This window comes from Mirounga angustirostris, unplaced genomic scaffold, assembly GCF_029215605.1.
Source record: "Mirounga angustirostris isolate CCGP_5_RB_7025 unplaced genomic scaffold, mMirAng1.0.hap1 SCAF_3, whole genome shotgun sequence".
Lineage (NCBI taxonomy): Eukaryota > Metazoa > Chordata > Mammalia > Carnivora > Phocidae > Mirounga > Mirounga angustirostris.
This window is the reverse complement of record NW_026991711.1, coordinates 167,380,327-167,405,219: the sequence shown is the minus strand read 5'-3', so window position 1 is coordinate 167,405,219 and position 24,893 is coordinate 167,380,327. Positions and strand designations below refer to the sequence as shown.

The 24,893-nt window shown below is 47.9% G+C and overlaps 1 protein-coding gene across 8 annotated transcripts in view; it reads left to right on the top strand.

Moving 5' to 3' along the window:
* Window positions 1–15,531: 15,531 nt before the first annotated feature.
* METTL21A (methyltransferase 21A, HSPA lysine) overlaps window positions 15,532–24,893 on the top strand; it is a 61,530-nt gene continuing 52,168 nt past the window's right edge. For 3 of the 8 annotated variants that reach the window (XM_054506034.2, XM_045868113.3, XM_054506032.2), the window contains exons 1-3: window positions 16,883–17,498; window positions 17,816–17,995; window positions 18,612–18,723. In XM_054506034.2, coding sequence (XP_054362009.1) covers window positions 17,849–17,995; window positions 18,612–18,723 — 259 coding nt within the window. In that variant the 5' untranslated portion in view covers window positions 16,883–17,498; window positions 17,816–17,848. The other 5 variants (XM_054506033.2, XM_045868118.3, XM_045868117.3 and 2 more) reach the window with 5 other exon arrangements.

Genomic DNA, 24,893 nt, shown 5'->3' with positions numbered 1-24,893 from the left:
GAGATGGGGTGTTCTTTGCTCAGCTTGTTTATTTATTTATTTGACAGAGATACAGCGAGAAGGGACCACTGAGCAGGGAGCCGGATGTGGGGCTCGATCCCAGGATCCTGGGACCATGACCTGAGCCGAAGGAAGACGCTTAACCGTCTGAGCCACCCAGGCGCCCCTACTCAGCTTGTTTAAGAAACCTTCCTCCAGCCTTCGCCAGCCCCAGCGGCTCTGAGCGCCTGGTGGGCGAGGGGTGCTCCTTCCCCTCCCTGGGAGTTCCCACGACTGTCACGCCAGGCCTCTCTGCCCTTTGACACACTTTGGGAAGCCTGAAGTTCCTCCTTCTGGGAGCAGGCCTGCAGGCGGAACCTGCGCTCCGCCGCTCCTCTGCTCTAGAAGGACCTGGGCGGCCTGCCCTGAGCCACATCACTGCAGCCCCGCCGGCTAAGTCAGCTTGGTTCTGCCTGCAACTGGAAGCCGCGCCTTCCAACCTCTTCTCTCTCCGTAGAGGAGATCTTCTTTGCCTTCAGCTTTACGCGCTTACTTCTCAGCTTGTTCAGAACCCAGAGAACAGGAGAGATGCTATTTCTTGGGGTCCCTTCCAAGACCCCAACAGTACCGTCAGTGGGTGAAGCTGGCGACAGGAAAGGCAGTGGGAGTGGTGGGGACTGTGGGACGCTGAAGAGCGTGTACGGTGCAGAGGGAAGAGCCAGCTCAGTTCTGGCTCATCGCTACCTTGTGGGCATTCGGACCCACTTTGGCCCGACATTTCAAAACTTTTAAAGAAAGCCAGAGATCTTGGTTTCTATCTGCTATTTCCCCTACTCTTAAATGTTGACAATGAAACTATAAAAACAAAACCCCGTGGTGTGGGACAAGCAAAGCACACTGTCAGTCTGAGACAGTGGGCTCCACCCCGTCCGGAGCCCCAGGGCGCCCTCCTCCCCTGTCCCCTGTGCACATAAGTCTAATTCCATCATCCTGTCTGGAAAAACATCCTCACATCTCACCAGGATACTCGGACTCCAAATGTCCCGTGTCTTCCGAGGAGGGGCACTGTTGTAAGTTCGTGAGTTAGTTTGGACGTGCAAGTTAGCATTTTTATTTGATAATACACCGTTCTCCTTTTGACAATCTGTTTTGATGTCATGTAAAATGTATCCACTTTGAGAGTTACACACAAATTAACAGGCACAGGCAAATGGTCCCATCCCTTTCCTTGGAATCATCAAAAGATAAACAGTCCACAGTTCCTTACCAAAGGAGACACCGTACCTGTGGGTACCACTGAACCCCAGGCTGGTAAAACACACGCAAAATGTGACACCCTCTACGAACTCTTTATTTTTTTTTAAATTTTTTAAAGATTTTTAAAATTTATTTGCAAGAGAGAGAATGAGAGACAGAGAGCATGAGAGGGAGGAGGGTCAAAGGGAGAAGCAGACTCCCTGCCGAGCAGGGAGCCCGATGCGGGACTCGATCCCGGGACTCCAGGATCTGAGCTGAAGGCAGTCGCCCAACCAACTGAGCCACCCAGGCGCCCCTCTCTACGAACTCTTGAGCATCATTGATTCAGAAGCGTCTAAGAAGTGGAATTTGGACTTAAAGACCCTGAAGTGAGGTGGCAATAATTTGGTATGATGGTTCTGAACTGTTAACATCCATTCATTTGTTCCTTCGTCACATATTTACTCAGCCGTTCTCTGAAAACCACTGCTGAGATGGCCATACCCACTGGGACGCAACACTGGAAACTTCTGCCCCCGTTGCCGCCTCCTTTGTGTTGCTGAAGGAGGACATGGGGGCTCCTGTACCCCGCTGCCGCTGGGAACAGGTGTTACCTCCCTGGCAAAATGAAAAGCCCCACTGTTGCCATTGAAGTTGCACATGCCCTCCAGGTATATGGGGCAGCTCTCCTCTTCCCCGAGCCAGGGGGGGGCCTGTGAAAACATGGAGGAGCCGCAGAACTTAAGAAAGACGGTGGTGAATGTGGTTATCCCCGGACTGTATATGCTTATCTTTCAGTCGCACCCCTGGAGCTTTATTCCTGCGCTTCTTGCATATCCTTAAGACTGCAACTCTTTAACTGGAGGGCCGTCAGCCTCCCCGCCGGTGTCCCCCAGGGCTCTGTGGCTCCCACTGAGGGGCCCGGGTAGATGATGCAGAGATGCCTCCCCCACAGGCTGCAAGCTGTTAGTGGGGTTTGGGGACTGCAAAGGTTTCACTGTCCCTGGGACTTTGTCTTCACACTTAATCTCTTGCCACTTCCCCCTTGCTTGAGACCAGTCTCTGGAAAGTTTCTGGCAGCTGCCTGGGGGCTTTTGCATTTTCTATTCCCCTGCTGGGAATGCCTCCCTGCCCCCACCTTTAGGTTGTTACTGCCTTCAAATCTTCTAATTTTTGAAGCTTCTAATCTTCTAAATTTCCATTTAAATGTCCCCCCCACCCTGCCTTTGCACCCTCTCCTTCTGTTCAAATGGCTGGCCCTAGTGTGTTAGTGAAGAGGCCAGGCTACCCTGCAGTAGGGAGTCAGCTGAAACCCATTTCAGTGGTTTACCACCACAAAGGCTTATTTCTTGCTCACGCAACAATCCAGGGACTCAGAAATCCAGCTCCTCTAGTTTGTCCATCTCTGAAGGTGTGAGATGGGCAAGAGAGGGCTCTCAGGCAGGGGCGACATGGCCCTGAACCAGGCACATGGCCCCAGGTTCCCTGGGAGGGGGCTGGGAAAGTCGTCTTCCCTTACAGAGATTATTCCAGTTAATCCTCACAGCAAGCCTCAGAGGTCAATGGGAATAGCCTGCTCATTTTACTGAGGCTGAGATGCTAAGTGACCCCCCCTCAAGGCCACGCAGCTAAGTGGCGGAGCTGGGATTAGAACCCAGGGTGCCAGCCCCCTCAGAACACACTCTGTATTGCCCACGTTGCTTCCATGTTAAAGATAACAAGAAAATTGGTAATATATCAATTGTATATTTTATTCAGTGTTAGAAACTCAGAGCTTTACAAGTATGCTTGTTACTTATTCCTTGCATGGTCATAGTTTAGACAAAAAATACAGTTTTGCTATGAAGGCGTAGGAACCGTCTAGAACAAACGGTTCTCAAAGTCTGGCCCAAAGCTCCTGGGGAACCCTGAGACCTATCTAGGGAATCCACAAGATCAAAACTGTTTTCATAATAATACTAAGATGTTTGTTATTTGCCTTTTTTGCTCTCATTCTCTCATGAGGATACTATGGAGTTTTCCAGAGGCTCCCTACATATGATAACGTCATTGCTCTGATGTTAACATGCTCTGATGCTAAGAAGCATGGTTGTTACTTTAAAATGAATTAACAAATAATTTACTGTTTGAGGTTTTAACTTCTTAAAATTTAAAATTTCTAATATGATATATATCAATAGGTATAACCCACACAAACAAAAGTTCTTTGGGGTCCTCAATAATTTTAAGGAGTTTAAAAGATCCTGAAACTGGGATGCCTGGGTGGCTTGGTCTGTTAAGCATCTGCCTTCAAGTCCCACATCAGGCTCCTTGCTCAGCGGGGAGCCTGCTTCTCCTTCTGCCTGTCTCTCCCCTCTGCTTGTGCTCGCTCTCTCTGATAGATAGGTAAATAAAATCTTTTAAAAAAAAGATCCCGAGACCATAAAGTTTGAGAAGTGCTATTGGGTTAGAAGTTCAAGGCAATGTGTTTTCTGATAACACTTTAAACGCCAGTGTATAACAATTAAGAGTCTCAGTTTCAAAAATATCTTTTAAAAATGCCTATGTCTCAATTTCTATGTCTTTAAAATGAGGTTATAGTACAACTATAATACTAATCTATATTACAACATTAAATAAAAGATTAACTAAAAAATTGACCATAGTAGCTTGGATTAGAACCGAGCATTCTAAAGAAAAACCAAGAGAGGAATATTAACAATAAATTTAAAGAAATTTCCACAGGGGCACCTGGGTGGCTCAGTCGTTAAGCGTCTGCCTTCGGCTCAGGTCATGATCCCAGGGTCCTGGGATCGAGCCCCGCATTGGGCTCCTTGCTCGGCGGGGAGTCTGCTTCTCCCTCTGCTGCTCCCCCTGCTTGTGCTCTCTCTCAAATAAATAAATAAAATCTTAAAAAAAAAAAAAAGAAATTTCCTCATTTTCTGTTCCTTTTCTCACCTCCATTCTTTCTCAAGAATAGTAGGAAAATGTGTCCAATTTGCTTTCACCACAACATTCCATCCATGAAGGCTTCTACTTTTTGGAGATCAGCAGTCTAATCAATTTGCCTTGGCCCACATTAATGAAAAAAAAAATCACTACAGGTGAAATTTCATGGTAACAAAATTCATTTTAACTGCATACTGTGTAAACAGACAGCTCTTGAGCTTGGGTGATGGCTTGGTGTGTTTTCTCACGCTGCTGTCACTAGGGCAAATTTCAGTTTAAAGAAATCAAGTAGCCACTCTCTCCCAGTTTACAGCAGTGGCTATGCAATGGCCCAAGAGCTTGATCTTTATAATCCATTTTACCTTCACAGAGAGGGCTAGCCATGTGGGCAGCACATTCACTGCAATAGAATACAATGTCCGAATAACTTGATATTTATAATCCCTGTTACTTTAATAGAAGGTAAGCTGTATGAGCACAGAGTAGCTCATTTACGAAATGACAAATAAGACCTGCCTAAGGGCACAATGATGTTTGATTTAAGGCTTAATAACAGCGGATTTATTTAAAGTGTTCTCGTTTTTGGAAATTTTAAGATTCTAAATGTAAATAATAGAGGGTCTTATTAAGAGATTACTACATGCAGGTGTTACGGTGTTACATGTGGTGACTGACATGTTTTAGCTCACTGCCCACCTCCTCCTCCAAACAGCCTAATGATGGAGGCATTACTATTATTCTACTTTTACAAAAGGAAGGAAATAGATCTTTGCAGGATTCCAACTCAGACACTGATTCAAAAACCCACACTCTGCACCACTGTCTTATACCAGTTTCCACTATAAAATTGTGAATTTTAGTGAAATCCATAAAGTATTTTCTTTTTTTAAAATTTATTCAGAGAGAGAGAGAGACAGAATATGTCTCTGGGAGAGAGCGGGGAGGGGGGGGTCAGATGGAGAGGCAGACTCCCTACTGAGCAGGGAGCACGGGGCTTGATCCCAGGACCCTGGGACCATGACCTAAGCCGAAGGCAGATGCTTAACCGACTGAGGCATCCCTGAAAAAAAAGTATTTCATTTAAATTTTGCCCTCATTTGTTTGTTTCTTGCTGCTTCGGCTGCTATTATGGGTTGAATTGTGTCTTCTCAAAAGATATGTTGAAGTCTTAACACCCAGTACCCATGAATGTGACTTTATTTGGAAATAGGCTCTTTGCAGATGTAATCAAATAAAGATGAGGTCCTACTGGATTAGGATGGGCCCTCTATGCAATGACTGGTGTCCTTATAAAGAGGAGGCGATTTGGGACACAGATACCCAGGGAAAAGACTGCCACATGAAGATGGAGGCAGAGACGGGAGGTATGCTGCCATGAGCCAAGGAAGGCCATGGGCCATCAGAAGCTGGAAGAGGCAAGGAAGGATTCTTCCCTTAGAGCCTTTGGAAGGGCTATGGCCTTGATTTCAGACTCCTAGCCTCCTGAACTGGGAGAAAATACATTTCTGCTTTTAATAAGCCACCCAGTTTGTGGTACTTCGTTATGGCAGCTCTAGGCAACTAATACACCAACTTCATGGGCTGGAGCCCCAGCTGAACCTAAGACCCTAAGAGTGAGGCCTCCACGACTGCACTCCTGTGCCTGGCAATGAGCAGACACCTGCTGGAGAGATTCCCATCAAACCAGTGGATGACAGGACCAAACTGAGCTGATCATGGGGTCTGGGTCCTGAGACTGTTCTGAAGGTCTAGTTTTGTAATGAGAGATCACGGAGCATCTTCAACAAAAAAGAGATACTGCCAGATATTTAAATATCTTCTGGAACAAGGCAGGATATAAAGAAAAAATCAGGTGTTTGCCAGATGCCATGAACTTGTAGGCCACGGGGAGCCACTGAAATGCAAAGCTCTAATGACCTTCGGCAGCTGGCTAACGGCAGCGGGCTGTTAGCCGACAGGTGGCGATGTCCCGCGGCAAGACGGGGGCGAGGGGGGGGGGCTGCCAGGGCCGGGCCCTCCGGGACACTTCAGTCGCCACAACCACCTGGGATTACACAAATGGTGACTGAACAGTATTTTTAAATGGGCACCGAGAGGCAGGAAGGTCGCCAATCCTGTAAGTAGGAAAAAGCTGGGGCAACAGTGAAGGGATCAGTAACAACAAAGATTAGTGAGTGCTTACTGCAGGTCAGGCACTGTGGTCAGCATTGAGCATGAGGGACCCGCCTTCCTCCTCACATCAAGCCCAGCTGGGCAAGGCCCTGTGGGAAGATCCTCCTTTTGCAGAGGAGGAGAATGAGGCACAGAGATGCTAACTCACTTTTATGTAGTTGCCCTCCTCTGGTGCCAGAAGCAACCGGTGAGTGAGGTGGGTATTATCATCAGCCCCATTTACAGGTGAGAAAATGGAAACTAGGGGAGTGGCAGTGCCTTGCCCAAGGCTGCATGATTAGGGACTAGTGAGAGGGGAGCTAGAGTTCAAGTCCTGCAACCCCAACCCCCCAACTCTTGCACTGCACCGTGGTGGAGCTGGTACCATTTTTTTTTTCTTTTCCCCAATCAGACTCTGAACTGAGAGCAGAGCCCCACGTGGGGCTTGATCCCAGGACCCTGAGATCATGACCTGAGCCCAAACCAAGAGTCTGATGCTCCCCCAACTAAGCCACCCAGGTGCCCCGGAGGTGGTACTTTTGGTATGGGGAGGGGCCACCTCTTCATCCTAGAACAGGCAGAAAGATGTCGCTGGAGATCATGCTTCCATTCCACCAACACTTATCAAGGTCTGTGCTAACTCATGTCATCTGTTGACTGCAAGTGTGGAGAGGAGACTTTTGTCTTTAAAACACATGTTCAGGGGCACCTGGGTGGCTCAGTTGGTTAAGCGACTGCCTTCGGCTCAGGTCATGATCCTGGAGTCCCGGGATCGAGTCCCGCATCGGGCTCCCTGCTCGGCGGGGAGTCTGCTTCTCCCTCTGACCCTCCCCCTCTCATGCTCTCTGTCTCCCATTCTCTCTCTCAGATAAATAAATAAAACCTTAAAAAAAAAAATAAAACACATGTTCATCTTTTGGGATAGTATTTGTTGTTTGGCAAATAGGACAGTAAGCTAGCTATCTCTGAATTCTCTACCAGGATCTTATAGAATGTTTATATTCCATGTACTTTTTCTTCCTAAAAACAAACAACAGAAAACACACCACTCGTTTGGACTCCTGTGATTCTCGAGGTGCGCACTGGGCACTCAAGCCAGCTTAAGCAAGAAAAGGAAATGCGTTCTCAGGTTACACTGGTGTCCCATAGGCTCCGAGAAGCCAGGTGCAGCCAGGAAAGGCTGTGGCCAGGGGACCCCCCAGCTGCTCCCTGCGACCAGCTTCTCCATTCCACTCCCTGCAAACTGAGGACGCCCCACGCTGGTGCGACTTTACATCTCCTTTGTTCAAGGGACCAGCCCAGACTGAGTATGTCAGGGCTGTTTTGCTTCTGCAGGGGACAGAGAAAGCAGTTCAACCTGGTGTAAGCTAATTGGGGAATTTAACGGCTCCAATAACTGAAAATTCTCGGCCAGCTGGACCCAGGTGGCGACAGGGCACCATAAACAGTGGCCTCTCCCTCCTCTTGCACCCCCACCGGCTCCATTCTTGGCTGGCTCAGCCCTCTTGGGACCTGATGACCAACAGGACCTCCAGACTTCTATCCTTTGCCAAAACTCTGCTTTTCTGAGAGTTCCACTCTCGGGAAGGGCTGCAGGTAAGCCCAACTTTGGTCACATGGCCATTTCTGGACCACCCATGGGCAGATGGAAGGAAATGCTCATTGCCAGGCCTGGAGCCAGGGCCAAGGTCGGCCCTCCCCCAAACACATAACAGTAAGAGCAAATGCTACATGAAGTCGATTGTTGGGTACAGTTTTAAGTACTTTAGATAAGTTAAATCGTTTTAACCTTATCTTCTTTGTTTGCTAATTTAATCAGCATATCGTCCCCTTTTATAGGTGGGGAAATTGAGGCACAGATGAATGTGTCTTGGCTCAGGCCTCAGAGCTATAACTTGCAAGAGCTGGGATCTGACCTGAACTCTGAGGCCACAAAAGCTGGGCTCTTGACCATTAGCAGAAGGGATCTGCCACCAGCAAAATGGGCCATGGATTCTGGGCTAATAACAATAAGAACAGATGTCCAATAGCCGCTCTGAATTCTCGCTCTGTGGAGAGAATGTATCCAGCCTGGGTGGGGTACCCACCCCGGCCCAGGGTGGGATCATGTTGTTCCAAGGTGACTGCTTCTACTGTGGCCTAGTACATGGACTAGTTCCAAAAAACAGGAGGGACAAAAGAAAAAACACCCTTCCACCATTATTCTCTGGGGAGGTGGTTGGGGAAAGGCAATTTAATCATGGGGATAAAAATAAAAAGCTATCAACCATAGGCCTCTGGGTGGACTTACTTATATTTTATCCCATTCTAAGTTCCGCTTCCCGTGACGGGCTGTGTGGGCATGAGAGTTCAACAGGGCACAGGGTGCCCACTGGGCTGGAGGGGATGCCCAACAAATTCCCTGATTAGTTGTCTGGGAGAGGACCGAGAAAAGAAGCCCAGGCTCCCTTGCTATTAGGAAAAAGCACGTCATTTTTTAGATTGCTATATTATGGTTGAACTGCACTTTGAAATTTGGGTGATGCAGAAATGGAATCTATTTTTTTGCATTCCCCCAGCAACACTGTCAGTAGAACTGCCTTCAAGTGTTAGAATCCTAGCTGGAGGAAGGTGGTCAGTAGTCTCAGCTGATGTTGACACTGGGGCCCGGGAGTCATTATGAGATCGGCAGAGCCCCAAAGCAGGATCTACTTTACTGGAGGGCTAAACTAAGCCACCCGCTAAAAACTTCAACCTAACGCTTGAGATTTCTGTCTCTTTCACACCTGTGTTCTGTCAGCTTCTGCGGAATTGCGCTGTAGTAATGACCCCAAATCTCAATGGTTATCTCAACAAAGGTTTATTTCTCACTCTCGTTTCCCGTATTGCACAGTGCATTTGTGGCTCTGCTCCACGGGACCCGCGATGGAGCAGTGCCCCGCTCGGAGACGTGCAGTTCTTGAGCAGGGGAAGAGTAATGACACGGCTGTGCAAGGCACCTCGTGCTCCTGCCTGGAGGTGGCAAATGTCACTTCCATCCATGTCCCCCTGGCCAAAGCAAGTCACACAGCCAAGCCTGATCCTGTCCTGGCCCAGGGTGGGTGGAGAGACATCACTTCCTCCAGAAAGGACACCAAACACAGGTCTGGGGAAGGTAGACTGGATATTTAAAATAATTATCATCTACCACATACCCAGTATTTTTGGAGGATTAAACATTTATTTTCAAGTATTCAAAGAGAACCCCCGGCTGTTTTGGTTTATTTTTATAAAAACAGAGCTCCAATTCATGTCTACAATGCTATACAAGTTACAATGCCCTAAATGTTCTTTTTGGTGCTTCCTGAGCCCAGTGGCACCAATTAGAACCTTGGGAGGGCTATTGGACGTACTGAGAAGAAGTGAACAACAACTTTTGAGATGAAATGCAAGTAAATATAATGAGACGAACATCCTATGTTAGTGGAGTGCTGGAGAGGTTGGGAAGGTTCTGTCTTGTGAAGTCCTGTGCATGATTTCAGAATGGAGAGTGGGGAGAAGGAGGGAGGAGGGGGCCAGGATCTTTGTGCCAGGCTTTATGCATGAGGAGCCTGGGATCTAGGGAGCATTAGACATTGCTCAGGGTCATCCCAATTAAAGTATCAGAGGCAGAATTTATACTTTCATGGTTTCTCTGGCCCCAAAGCCCATCCTTTTTCTTGTGCCCAATCCTGGCTCCCCAAAGGAAAGGGACCAAGAGAGGGAAGAAAAAAAATGGGAAGAGAGGAGAGCTGAGAGGTAGTAGCCACACAGAGATGTAGAGGAGGTAAGGGAGAAAGGAGACCCTGGGAGAGAGAAAAGGAAAAGGAGAGAAGGCCAGATAAGGAAAAATGATACTGAAGGAGAAGAATGCAGTTGGAGGACTGCCCCTAACTGACTTCAGACTTACTAGAAGCTGCAGTAATCAAGACAGTGTGGTGCTGTTAAGAGAACAGACGAACAGATCAATGGAGCAGAGCGCTCACAAATACACCCACGTAAATATAGTCAGCTGGGCTTGGACAAAGCAGCAAAAGCAATACAGTGGGAAAAAGACAGTCTTTTAAAAAAATGGTGCTGGAGCAACCGGACATCCACATACAAAAACATGAATCTAGACAGACCTTACACCCTTCACAAAAATTAACTGGAAATGACACAGACCTAAATTAAAATGCAAAGCCATAAAACTCCTACAAGATAACATAGAAAATGCAGACGACCTTGGGTTTGGCAATAACTTTTGAGATGTGACACCAAAGGCAATCTCCATGAAAGAAAGAGTTGATAAGGTGGACTTCATTACAATAAAAAATTTCTGGGGCACCTGGGTGGCTCAGTCAGTTAAGCGTCTGCCTTCTGCTCAGGTCATGAGCCCAGGGTCCTGGGATGGAGCCCCACGTCTGGCTCTGTGCTCAGCAGGGAGTCAGTTTGAGGATTCTCTCTTTCCCTTTCCCTCTGCCTAACCCCCCCCCCCAGCTCCCTGCCCCACTAGCACTGTTGCTCTCTCTCTAAAATAAATGAATGAATCTTAAAAAAAAAAAACCTCAACAATAAGAAAATAATCAGATTAAAAATGGGGCAAGCAACAGGTACATGAAAAGATGCTCAGCATCACTACTCATAAGGGAAATGCAAATCAAAACCATAATGAGATATCACCTCACATCTGTGAGAGTGGCAACTATCAAAAAGACAAGATGTGGAGAAAAGGGGATGCTAGAGCACTCTTGGTGGGAATAAAGTTTGGTACAGCCACTATGGAAAACAGTATGAAGAGTATGGAGGTTCCTCAAAAAAATTAAACATAGAGCTACTGTAGGATCCAATAATCCCACTTTTGGGTTTATATCTGAAGGAAATGAAATCGTTATCTAGAAAAGATACCTATATCCTCATGTTCATTGATTGTAGCATTATTTACAAAGTCCAAGACATGGAAACAACCTAGTTCCATTGACAGATGAATGGATAAAGAAAATGTGGTGTGTGGGGTGATATACCTCATATAATATATATCATATATATCATATGTATACAAATATATATTGGAATATTATTCAGCCATAAAAAAGAAGGCAATCTTGCTATTGGCAACAACATGGTTGGACCCTGAGGACCCTATACTAAGCGAAAGAAGCTAGACAAATATTGTATGATCTTATTTATATGTGGAATCTATTTATTTATTTATTTATTATTTTTTTAAAGATTTTATTTATTTATTTGAGAGAGAATGAGAGAGAGCACATGAGGGGGGGAGGGTCAGAGGGAGAAGCAGACTCCCCGCCGAGCAGGGAGCCCGATGCGGGACTCGATCCCAGGACTCCAGGATCATGACCTAAGCCGAAGACAGTCGCTTAACCAACTGAGCCACCCAGGCGCCCTCTATCTATTTTTTTAGAGAGAGAGCAAGTGAACAAGCAGATGGGGGGTGAGGGGAGGGGGAGAGGGAGAGAGAGAGAATCTTAAGCAGGCTCCACATCCAGCACAGACCCCAATGCTGGGCTTGATCTCACCACCCTGAGATCATGACCTGACCTGAAACCAAGAGTTGGACGCTTAACCTACTGAGCCACTCAGGCACCCCTATGTGGAATCTATTTTTTAAAAAAGCTAAATTCATAGAAACAGAGTAGAATGGTGGTTGTCAGGAGCTGGGGGTGGGGGGAATGAGGAGATGTTGTTCAGAGGGTACAAATTTACAGTTATAAGATGGATAAGTTCTAGGAATCTAATATTCAGCATGGTGATTATAGTTAACAATATTGTACCATATACTTGATAGTTGTTAAGAGAGTAGATCTTAAATATTCTCACTACACACATGCATACACACACAAAATTATAATTATGTGAGATAATAGATGTGTTAACTAACTTTATTGTAATAACAATTTTGCAATACATACATGAATCAAATCATTACATTATATATCTTAAACATGTCAATTATATCTCAATACAGCTGGAAAACAAAACAGGACAAAAAAAAAAAAAAGGGCCACCAAAAGTCATAAGATACCTAGGACTAAACCTAACCAAAGAGGCAAAGGATCTGTACTCAGAAAACTAGGGAACACTCATGAAAGAAACTGAGGAAGACACAAAGACATGGAAAAACGTTCCATGCTCATGGATTGGAAGAACAAATATTGTGAAAATGTCTATGCTACCTAGAGCAATCTATACATTCAATGCAATCCCTATCAAAATACCATCAACTTTTTTCACAGAGCCGGAACAAACAATCCTAAAATTTGTATGGAACCAGAAAAGACCCCGAATAGCCAGAGGAACGTTGAAAAAGAAAACCAAAGCTGGTGGCATCACAATGCTGGACTTCAAGCTCTACTACAGAGCTGTAATCATCAAGACAGTATGGTACTAGGACAAAAAAACAGACACATAGATCAATGGAACAGAATAGAGAGCCCAGAAATGGACCCTCAACTCTATGGTCAACTAATCTTCGACAAAGCAGGAAAGAATATCCAATGGAAAAAAGACTGTCTCTTCAACAAATGGTATTGGGAAAATTGAACAGCCACATACAGAAGAATGAAACTGGGCCATTTTCCTACTATACATAAAAATAGACTCAAAATCGATGAAGGACCTAACAGTGAGATAGGAATCCATCAAAATCCTAATGGAGAACACAGGCAGCAACCTCTGTGACCTCGGCCGCAGCAACTTCTTACTAGACATGTCTTCAAATGCAAAGGAAACAAAAGCAAAAATGAACTATTGGGACTTCATCAAAATAAAAAGCTTTTACTCACAGCAAAGGAAACAGTCAACAAAACCAAAAGACACTGACAAAATGGGAGAATATATTTGCAAATGTCTTAATCAGATAAAGGGCTAGAATCCAAAATCTATAAAGAACTTATCAAACTCAACACCCAAAGAACAAATAATCCAATCAAGAAATGGGCAAAAAACACGAACAGACATTTCTGCAAAGAAGCCATCCAAATGGCCAACGGACGCATGAAAAAGTGCTCAACATCACTCGGCATCAGGGAAATACAAATCAAAACCACAATGAGATACCACATCACACCAGTCAGAATGGCTAAAATTAACAAGTCAGGAAATAACAAGATGTTGGTGAGGATGTGGAGAAAGGGGAACCCTCCTACACTTGGTGGGAATGCAAGCTGGTGCAGCCACTCTGGAAAACAGTATGGAGCTTCCTCAAAATGTTGAAAATAGAGCTACCCTATGACCCAGCAATTGCACTACCGGGTATTTACCCCAAAGATACAAATGTAGTGATCCGAAGGGGCACATGCACCCCAGCGTTTATAGCAGCAATGTCCACAATAGCCAAACTATTGAAAGAGCCTAGATGTCTATGGACAGATGAATGGATTAAGAAATGTGGTGTGTGTATACACACACACACACACACACACACACACACACACTGGAATACTATTCAGCCATCAAAAAGAAAAAAGAAATCCTGCCATTTGCAATGACGTGGATGGAACTAGAGGATATTATGCTAAGTGAAATAAGTCAATCAGAGAAAGACAATTATCATATGACCTCACTCATGTACAATTTAAGAAACAAAACAGAGGATCATAGTGGAAGAGAGGAACAAATAAAACAAGACGAAATCAGAGAGGGAGAGAAACCATTAGAGACTCTTAATCATAGGAAACAAACTGAGGGTTGCTAGGGTGGGTTGGGTGGAGGGGATGGGGTAACTGGGTGATGGACATTAAGGAAGGCACGTGACATAATGAGCACTGGGTGTTATATAAGACTGATAAATCACTGACCTCTACCTCTGAAACTAATAATACATTATATGTTAATTGAATTTAAATAAAAATTTTAAAAAATGGACCAAAGACTTAGCAGACACTTCGTTAAAGAAGATATACAGATGGCAAATAAGCATATGAAAAGATGTTCCACATCATATGTCATTAGGGAACTTCAAATTAAAACAACTAGTACACGCCTACCAGAATGGCTAAAATTCAAAACACAACACCGAGTACTGACAAGGATGTGCAGCAACAGAAACTCTCATTCATTGCTGGTTGGTACAGCTACTTTGGAAGAGTCTGGTGGTTTCTTACAAAACTCAATATACTTTTACCGTAAGATTCAGTAATCACAGTCTTCTGTACTGACCCAAAGGAGTTGAGTAAAAAGATTAGTGGTTGCCAGGGTTATGGCAGAGGGAGGAAGATTAATAGGTAGAGCACAGGGGGATTTTAGGGAGGTGACACTTCTCTGTATGATGCTATTATGGTGGATATATGCCATTACAGATTTGTCCAAACTCATAAAATGCTCAGTACCAAGAATGAACCCTAAGATAAACTACGGTCTTTGGGTAATAATGCTGTGTCAATGTAGGTTCATCAGTTGTAACAAATGTACCACTCTGGTGGGGGTGTTGATAATGGGGGGAGTGTTGGAGCAGGGAGTGAAAATTTGCGAAATCTTTGTACCTTCTTCCCAATTTTGCTGTGAACCTAAAACTGCTCTAAAAAATAAATTCTATTACGTAAATTTTTTTTTATTTTTTTATTTTTTTTTAAAGATTTTATTTATTTATTCATGAGAGACAGAGAGAGAGACAGAGGCAAAGGGAGAAGCAGGCTCCCCGCGAAGCAGGGAGCCCGATGCGGGGCTCGATCCCACGACCCTGAGATCATGACCTGAGCCGAAGGCAGACGCTTACCCGACTGAGCCACCCAGGCGTCCCCTATTACGTAAATTTTTAAAAATAAAAAAAACTGAGCAAAGAAGAAAAGTTAGTAAAAGACCTTCACTGCTGATCTTTTTTTTTTTTTTTTTAAAGATTTTATTTATTCATTCATGAGAGAGAGAGAGAGAGGCAGAGCGAGAAGCAGGCTCCCAAGGAGCAGGGAGCCCGATGCGGGACTCGATCCCAGGACTCCGGGATCATGACCTGAGCCGAAGGCAGCCGCCCAACCATCTGAGCCACCCGGGCGCCCCTCACGGCTCATCTTTGAAGTACACTTCAAGTCGGTTTTGCAGCTCCAGCCTTTGGAAGGTTAAAGAAATGTGGAGCGAGGCCAGCACGCCCCCTGCAGGAGGGGAGAGGCGAGAAGGGGGTGGTTTAGGCTCGGCCTGGGGCTCTTACAGCAGGAATTACCAGGAAGCGCTGAAAAATACCAATGCTCGGGTCGCCTCACACCAGCGAAGACTTTCCCGTGGCAGAGTCCAGGGAGGGGGAGTTGAAAAGCTCTCGCGTTCATTCAAACGCGCAGCCGGGGCTGAGAATCACCGGGACCGAGCGGCGGCAGGTGGGGGAGGAACTGGGGGTCAGCGTCCGGGAAGAAAAGGGAACTTTCCCGGAGAGGACGCCGCCGCTCCCCGCGCGGTCGCACGGTGGGGTGCTCACGCCAGCCGCGCTTTCCAAGGGCCCGCAGCTTGGGTCAGTGGCTTTCGCGTCAAGCACAAGGTCCCAAGGGCAGGTGCGCCAACCACGGGCCCTGGGAGGAGCGACACTAGGGCCTTGGGTCTGTAGCAACCGCCCGGCCCTGGGTGTGGGCCTAAATCGCGCGCCCCTGGCCTCGCCGCTGCCCCGGGATGCTTTTCACAACCGAGTCCCGGGCGCCGCGTGCGGACTCCGAGTTCGCGCTCTAGTTGACAAGGGCTTTGTCACTTTTCCTACTCTATTGCCACCAAGTGGCGATTACACCACTTCGGACCTCCCTTTGGTGACGCGAGGACGAATGGGTGACCACGTCTACTTCGGAGCAAACTTTCTCTACACCTGCTAATTAATGACCTTTAACACTAAAAACAGGCAAGCACACAAATTAGGAAAAAAAAAAAAAACAAAAAACCAAAAAAACCCCCACACAGACACACACAGTGCGCGCGCGCGGGGACGAGAACCAGCTCAGAGAGAGAGAAGTGGAACCAGCACAAGAACCTCGCCAGCGCCAGGTTGGTGGGCTCCCCCTCACCCGCCGCCAGAGCCCCCCCCCCCCGCGCCCTCTCCGCGCGCCTGCCCGCGGCTCCGCACCTCGCTCGCCTCGCGCTCCTCGCCCACGCTGCCCTCGGAGTCCCGGAAACTGCTTTGGCGGCCCGAATACCTTGGGGACCTGCGGAGGGAGGCCCGATCCCCTCTCCCCCTGCGTCCTCCTCCGGCGCGCGCCCGGCACACCTGCGACCCCGCGCCCCGCAGCGCACTGGGAACACCTGTCCGCGGTAGGAGGGACCGGAAACGCGTGTCTCCGGGCGCGCGCACCGCCCACCTCCGCCGCCCGCCCGCGCTGCCGGCGCCCGGCCAGCTCCCGGCTGCCGGCCCTTTAAGGCGGGTGGTTGCGGCGGCCGCGCTCGGGGCGGGGAAAGCGAGGCGCGCCACGCGGGGCTGGCTCCCGAGCAGTAAGTAGAGGCGAGGCCCACCTCGGGCCCGGCCGCGTCGCCAGCCCCGCTTCGGGGGCGGCCGCGGCTCGGGGAAGCGGGCGGCACTGCCGGGGTGGGGCGCGCCCCGCGCGGCTGGGGGACCCGTCCCCGACCGCCCACTTCTTCTACCTCCGCGGGTTCCCGGAGCTCTGGGGCCCGCCGGAAGCGAGTGCGTACCTGTCGGCCCTTTCGAGGGGGCCGGGGTCGGGTTTGGGGGACGCAGGGCAGGCCTCCGAGCCGCCGGACGCCCGAGTCCGCCCCGGGACCCGGGCTCTCGCTCTCCCCGGGGGCGACTCGGGGTTCACGAGTGCCTTTCGCTTCCAGACTGGGCGAGATGGAACTGCGACCGTGTCAAAAAGCCGGAGAATCAAACGGTTAACGCTCAGTCCAAGTGCAGTTTCGGGTCCACGGCTGTCAGCGTTGAACGCGCTGAATTTAGAGGGGGTGGAGGGAAGACCAAAACGAAACAGCGAACACTATCCTGCCGACCGCAGCGGGTGGCAGCTGCAGTCCAAACGGGCCCGGACAGTGTCGAAAGCACGACTTTGACTGCGGCCCTGGGCTAGCGGCCCCGCTACGCTCACTCTTCCCGCGGCTCCAGTTCACCCAGCGGTCGCAGCAGAGTGCCTAGGGCATCCTGCGGGAGTCGTACGGTTGTGGGTTCTTTTCCCAAAGACCTCGTTTGGCATGTATTCGGAACTAAATTTCCCTTCCCAGAAGAGGAAGAGCCGTGCAAAAAGGAATTAGACAAAGGCCCCCCCGCCCCACCTCTGTTGTCTTCTTTTGAACTTGTAAGATTTGGCTTTAAAAAGCATTTGACGGGGGGGGGGGGGCGGGGGGGCGGGCGCCTGGGTGGCTCAGTCGTTAGGTGTCTGCCTTCGGCTCAGGTCATGATCCCAGCGTCCTGGGATCGAGCCCCACGTCAGGCTTTCTGCTCTGCGGGAAGCCTACCTCTCCCTCTCCCTCTCCCACTCCCCCTGCTTGTGTTCCCTCTCTCGCTGTGTCTCTCTCTGTCAAATAAAATATTAAAAAAAAAGCATCTGGGGCTACTTAAGAGAGTGCATTTTTTTCTGGCCAGAGCGTCAGGCAGGCTTCTCTTGCCCAACAGCTTTGAGGGAGCCGAGAGCTGAGTGCAGGCGAAATGGCCCTGGTGCCCTATGAGGAGACAGCGGGAGTGGGGTTGCAGAAATTCCACAAGCCTCTTGCCACCTTCTCCTTTGCGAACCACACGATCCAGATCCGGCAGGACTGGAGACAGCTGGGAGTTGCCGCGGTGGTTTGGGACGCGGTGAGTACCCCACTGGGCCTCTGCAGACAACCACAGTGGATTATAAGACTGGTCTTTATTTACTTATTTTTTAATTTAATTTAATTTTTTTAAAGATTTTATTTATTTGAGAGAATGAGATAGAGTACAAGAGGGGGAGGGTCAGAGGGAGAAGCAGACTCCCTGCTGAGCAGGGAGTCCGATGCAGGACTCCATCCCGGGACTCCAGGATCACGACCTGAGCCGAAGGCAGTCACTTAACCAACTGAGCCACCCAGGTGCCCCTTTATTTACTTATTTTAATAACAGTTTTATATTGAGATATAATTCATATAACAAAGAGTAAGAAGTGAAACTTGCCAGATTGAGCAGGATCCTGTGTTGTGTGGGCAGTGTCCTTGACCCTTACTGTCCCCGGGAGGGAGCTTGTGGGGCCTGAGGCTGCAGCGTCTGTGCCCGCTCTGGGGGGTCCCCTCCCAGCAGCAGCTGAGTTTCTGCCTGTTGCCAAACTGGGACTGGAACCTTGCAGGGAGGAGAGGGGTATGTCATGTCTTCCTGCTCGTGCGAAGTCTGCCCGAAACCCTTGGGTTCCTAAAGCACTTGTTGACTTGGATCACCCCGCTGTGTTCTGATTCAGGCTGTCGTCCTTTCCACCTATCTGGAGATGGGAGCTGTGGAGCTCCAGGGCTGCTCTGCGGTGGAGCTGGGTGCCGGCACCGGGCTGGTGGGCATAGTGGCTGCCCTGCTGGGTAAGTGCTGTACGCTGGCTCACTCCTTTGTGAGTCAACTCACTGCGAGGTGTGATTGCTGTTTCCTTGACACAGACCGTATTGGTTTCCCCCTTACTGGATTTTTCTGTGCCCCGTGCTTATGAGTTGGCTGCTGGTGCCCTTAACTCCAGCAAACCTGCTTGCTTGCTTCTCTCTTGCTCTTGCTCTCATCCTGTTATTTATACTTCTCACGAGAGACTGCTTTGCCCTCCTCAGTTTATTTATTTTTTTAATTTTGTTTTGTTTTTTAAGCAAACACGTTTATTTGGGCAATTAGAATTGCAGTTGAGGAGACAATTAGGTTGTCTGAATTAGGTTCCTGCCCCCTTCAGTATTATGCCAATAATATGATCTGAAGGCAACTTTTAGTTCAAAGAGAATTCTCATATTCACCCACATAGATTTTTAAAGTTTAGGGGCCTTCCAATCTCTATTGGATTTAACCCTGTTACGCAGGGAGAGCAGGTAGTCTCATTCCTATAGTTCCCTTGTTGAGGAAACTTGGCTGGTTTTTCTCTTCTAAGAAGGGTCGGCCCTGCTGTAGTTTGTACTGACATCTTATATTTAAAAATTGTATTCACAGGGGCACCTGGGTGGCTCAGTCGGTTAAGCATCTGCCTTTGGCTCAGGTCATGATCCCAGGGTCCTGGGATGGGGCCCTGCTTCTCCCTCTCCCACTCCCCCTGCTTGTGTTCCTTCTCTCGCTGTCTCTGTCTGTCAAATAAATAAAATCTTTAAAAAAAAATTGTATTCACAGTATGCAGTCCTGAATTGATATCAAGGTTTTTCATTTTTTTAATTTGGTATGCACACATTAACTTAGGCCTAGAGCATTTTTAAGCTTTTTTTTTTTCCTTAAAGATTTTATTTATTTATTAGAGAGAGCACGAGCAGTGGGGAGGGGCAGGGAAAAGGGAGAAGCAGACTCCCCACTGAGCAGGGAGCTGGATGCAGGGCTGATCCCAGGACCCTGAGATCAGGACCTGAGCCGAAGGTAGATGCTCAACTGACTGTGCCACCCAGGTGCCCTTAAGCTTTTGTTTTTATTTTATTATTCTTTGTTGACTCCTTTCTACAGCTTCTGGCTCATGCAGTTCAAACTACCCAATGATAGGATAGGCCACCTTCTAAGACACAATATATAACATTTATCACTTCAGTATTGTTAAAATGCAGTTTCAGCTTCTGTAGGTCTGGGGTCAGGCCTGAGAGCCTCCAATTCTAACAAGCTCCCAGGGGATGACGATGCCGACAGTTGGTACTCAGACCACACTTCAGGAGCTGGGATTCCATTACATAGTGTACAGGTACTCGAGGACCCACGAAAGCCCCTCCTTTATTGTGTCCTCTTTCTGGTAACTTTTCTTTTTTTCAGTATTCCTTTCTCTGTTTAGATCTTGCCTTCCCAAATGTGATGGGGAACAGGGGCCGCGTGGTGGGGATCTAGGTTTCCAGCTTTCTCACCCTACAGCCCATACAGGCACTGATGAGGCTCTTGCTCATATGCTGCCTTTTGTTAGCCTTAGAACATCCCCATGGGTGTTAGATATTATTTTTAACTTTCCTTTTGCCAATGAAACTGGGGTTCTGTGAGATTAAGCCCCTTTGTGAAGTCCTGGTCAGTGGAGACTTGAGAGTCAAACCAGGCTTGTCAGACACTGTGGCTCTTTATTATCTTTCCTTGACACTAACTTTACTGATGTGAGAGGAATTACCTGGAAGGGAAATGAGGTTTCTTCTGTTTCCCCAGGAGAACTGCACAGCCGTATCAGCTGGTGTAGAGACTAGTTGGCAAAGTGCATAGGTTTAGAGTTATACTTGGTTTTGACACCTCTTTTAACTCTTACTAGCTCTGTGATCTTGGGCAAGTTGCTCAATCTCTCCACTTCAGTTTCCCTATAAAATGGAGATACTAGTTCATGCCATGTGAGGATCCAATGAGATTAGGCATAGGAAGCGGTTAGCTCATTGACTGGCACAAAGCAAATGCTCAAATAAATGTTGATTGCCCCTCTGAGTATTTCTGTTTGTGATCTAGAAATCTGGGTGTGGGGGGTGGGGAAAACTGGGATGAGCTTCTTCAAAGAGGAGCGCAGAGAGAGGGACTGGTTAGTTGTTGCCTCACAAGATGGACGGCTGGGGAGCGGCTGGAATGGAACCACAGACCTTGTGCTCGGGACGGGGGATGCGTGCTTCCTGGCCCGGCTTCCCTGTCACCTCTTTGAATCCTTTCCTGCCACACACAATTCACTACTGCCTGATTTCTTCTCCCCACAGCGCTTGGTCTGCGCACCACCTGTGTCACATTTTGTAACAGGTGGTTGTTCCTTATGTCTGTCTGTCCTGGCCCGCTGAGGCTCCTGAGACACGGGACTGCCCCTCCCTCCGTGTGTCCTTGGCCCCAGACACCACTTGCCACACAGTAGTTACTCAAATAGTTCTGGAGTAAGAGTTGGACAAACTAGAAGATCATGAAAAGTAATGTTTCTTTTACAAAAGTGATGTCACTCTATTTCAAAAATAGCCCTAGAAGCAGAATGAAGAAGGGGGACGACAAACCCATCAAACGTCCTAATTATTCATGACTCTGCAACATATGTACTGTTGCCATTTTGGTGTATTTCCTTCCATTCTTTTTCCTCCACCTGTATTTTTTTTTAAGATTTTATTTATTTATTTGAGAGAGCGAGCACGAGCAGGGAGGAGAGGGAGAAGTAGACTCCACGCTGAGCAGGGAGCCCGCCGCGGGGCTCGATCCCAGGACCCCGGGATCATGACCTGACCCCAAGGCAGATGCTTAACCAACTGAGCCACCCAGGCGCCCTATCTCCATCTGTATTTTTTTTTTTCTTTCTTTTTTTTTTTTTTATTTGAGAGAGAGAGAATGAGAGACAGAGAGCAGGAGAGGGAGGAGGGTCAGAGGGAGAAGCAGACTCCCCTCTGAGCAGGGAGCCCGATGCGGGACTCGATCCTGGGACTCCGGGATCATGACCTGAGCCGAAGGCAGTCACTTAACCAACTGAGCCACCTAGGCGCCCCCTCCATCTGTGTTTTTAACCATAGTTGTAATTCATCGTTATAGAGGTGTATGTGTGTGCACACGCATGTATATGGACGTACATACACACACACCTGTTTGTCTCATTCAACGCTGTGCGCGCCTCTCCGTGCAGTGTGATTTGCAAACCCATTATTTGTTGTGGCTGCAAAATATTAGGCGTTAGTTTGGAGGTTGAAACCTGAGGGTAAAGAAAACGTTAGTCTTTTAGAAAGGAGGCAGTGAGAACTAGAATAGGGAGTGATTTTGAAATGTTAGATGCTGATCATTCTCCTTCTTAAAGTATTTCCATTTTTCATAACCTGAGTCATTTATTCCTGCCTTCTGAGGAAGCTTCCATTCTAATTCTGAGGGGGAAGGAAGGAAAAGACAGATTATATTAAAAAGCCAAAAAAAAAAACCCCTGGTGAGTTCTCTGCAGAACTTTAATAATGGGTGATGAGATTTTCCTGTTAAAAGAAAAAACAACACCTGTTAATTACTGGGCAGTTCCCAGGCCCTTCTCACTGTGCCCCTGTGTGGTGGGTGGGTCCCCTTGGTGCTCTCTGTGGTGAAATGAAGGCTTGATAGAGGTTAGGAAACCTGCCCAAGGTCACAAAGCTCATGGACTGTGGAGTTAGAACTGGAATCCAGTTCTGACTCTTAAACCCTGGTTCTTCGTTTGAAAATCTCTTTGTACTGTGTGGAAACTATTCTTAGAAAAAACTGTCTCATTTTTAAGATAGGGCTCTGTAAGTTGGGGTGGGGTTAGGGAATCTGGATTTTAAAAGCTTCTGAGGTGATCTGATGCCAACCAAGTCTGGGAACAGTCTTAAAATATAGCGCTCAGGAAAGAGTTGTCTTTTAGTTTTCTGTACTCCTGGTGTGTAAGTCTCCACTGAACTTTCCACTTGTGTTTCACTGAAGGCTGGGTGTCTCTGCCTGGCTATTTCTCAGCACCTCAAACATACGTGTGTTTACATTTGAACTCTTCTTCCCTTTGCAAACTCATCCTTTGCTTTTGTTCTGAGTTAGTGTGGCCACCCCAGTCATCACTCAAGCCAGCGGCGGCTTGACCCGCTCCCCCAGCCCCACCTCCCTCTCTGAGCCCCGCTGATCTGTCTTCTAACAGTTTCTTGATTCCAGTTCTCCCTTTGCGTGCCCCCTGGCCTGGCTGGAGCTCTCAGCATCTGTCTCCTCCGTAATGCTATGCGCATCCCCACCGCCTCACCTCTCTGCCTCTGCTTTGTCTTCTCAGACCCACTTCCCAGTAGGCCAGAGCGGCCCATCCTCCTTGCAGAAGTGCTCGGGGCACCCGGCTGGCTCAGTCGGTGGAGCATGCGACTCTTGATCTCGGGGTCGTGAGTTCAAGCCCCACAGTGGGTGTGGAGCCTAGTTAAAAACAAAACAAAAAAAGCCCTGTGCCTCCCCACGGCCTAAGACTCATGAGGCTCTAACCCCGTTTTGCCTGACCCTTCGGGCTCCTGTTTCAGACCGGCTGCACTGTTTGCGGTTCCAGGGACACACCAGTGGCTTCTGGCCTGTCCCTTCTGCCCTGAATGCCCTTTCTTCACCCCTTTCCCCTGGTTAATGCCACATCTTCCCAGTGTAAGCTCAGATTTCCCTTCCTTCCGAATTCTTTGACCTCTGCCCCTCTCTAAGAGGGTGTCCTTTGTGACCACATCATTTCCTGACAACCCCATCTCCCTATTTTACTCCCCACATTGCGTCACAGTTGTGCTTCTGTGTCTCTCTCCCTCCTGAGACTGAGCTCCTAGAGGCCAAGGATTGTTTTGCTCATCTCTGTGTCTCTAGTACGTAGTATGTGCTCCCACGTTCGAATAAAGTAAGGTGTTGCTTACAAAAGTACCAACTAAAGTGATGGTAGGGGTTCAAGCGTTCTTTCTCCATTACTGAGTGAGTGGCCGAGGGACATGTGGTCGTGTTGGGTCAGCTCCCGTGAGTCTGTCATGGGCTAAATGTTGCCACACCCTCCACACACAGCACGAGCCTCCCGGGGGGTCATTTCTTCACCATCTTCACGTCCCTGGGCACTCTGCCCGTCCTTGCTTCTCCTCGCTAGGCTGGATAGCAGGGGGAGGGTAGCCCTCGGCTGATTCCAGGCCCGTGTCCGTGCAGCCCCGTGTGGGGCTCTCTGCTGTGGGGTCTCACTTCACATTGTGGCTCAGGAACCTCAAGGGGCAGGCGATGCCACTGAGCAGCCCCATCCTGCTTCCTCTCTTACTCTGCTGAGTGTCTCCGTCCCCCGTCCACACTCCCAGCTGGTGATGTTTCTTCTTATTTCACTGAGGAGATTACAGCGGGCAGAAGAGAACTTCTGTAGCCTCCCACGCTGCCTCTAACTCTCCCGTGTCTGGGCCCACCGGCTCCACCTTTGCCCTCCGTGGGATGCTCTCACACGCAGGGTCTGCCCTGCACGGGCCAACCCCCTTCTCTCCTCTTCCCTCTCCCTGCATAATCACTTTTCTTCCCTCTTTCCAACTGACCATTCCCAACAGCCTACAAACCTGCTGTCTCCTATCTAAAGAAGAAAAAAAAATCAAATTTTAAGCGGCTGAAAATGTGTAATGGAAATGTATTTTCTGTAGCAGGAAATAGGTAAGATGACCCAGTATATCTCATTATACCAGATAGCAAGGAAGCTAACAAGGATGACATGGGGTTGTGTCAAAGTCCACTGGCAAAAGATAGGACAGTTTGAACATCAATATTGATAATGGCACTGGATTTAAATATATCAAATATGTTTAATCCATGAGTTCATAATACAACAGCAACAAAATAAACCCAATTAGTCATCTTTCGAGGATGCTTAGAAACCAGATCTTTGGAATCTGGTGTATAAAAGGGGAGGGAGGAGCAAAGTTTATCCTATTCAGTTTCTGTACAAAATGAGTAACTAAATAGTAGTTGAAAGAAACTTCCCTTTATAGAAATTTCTCAACAAACAAATGCAAAAGGAATCTAGTGAATTAAAGATCTGGGCACTGGGTATTTGTGCCTGCTCACATCACAAAAATAGAGCCTACCAGGTCCTACATACATCTTGATGAAGAACACGCTACCACCTCTGAAATAGTCTTGCTCAAAA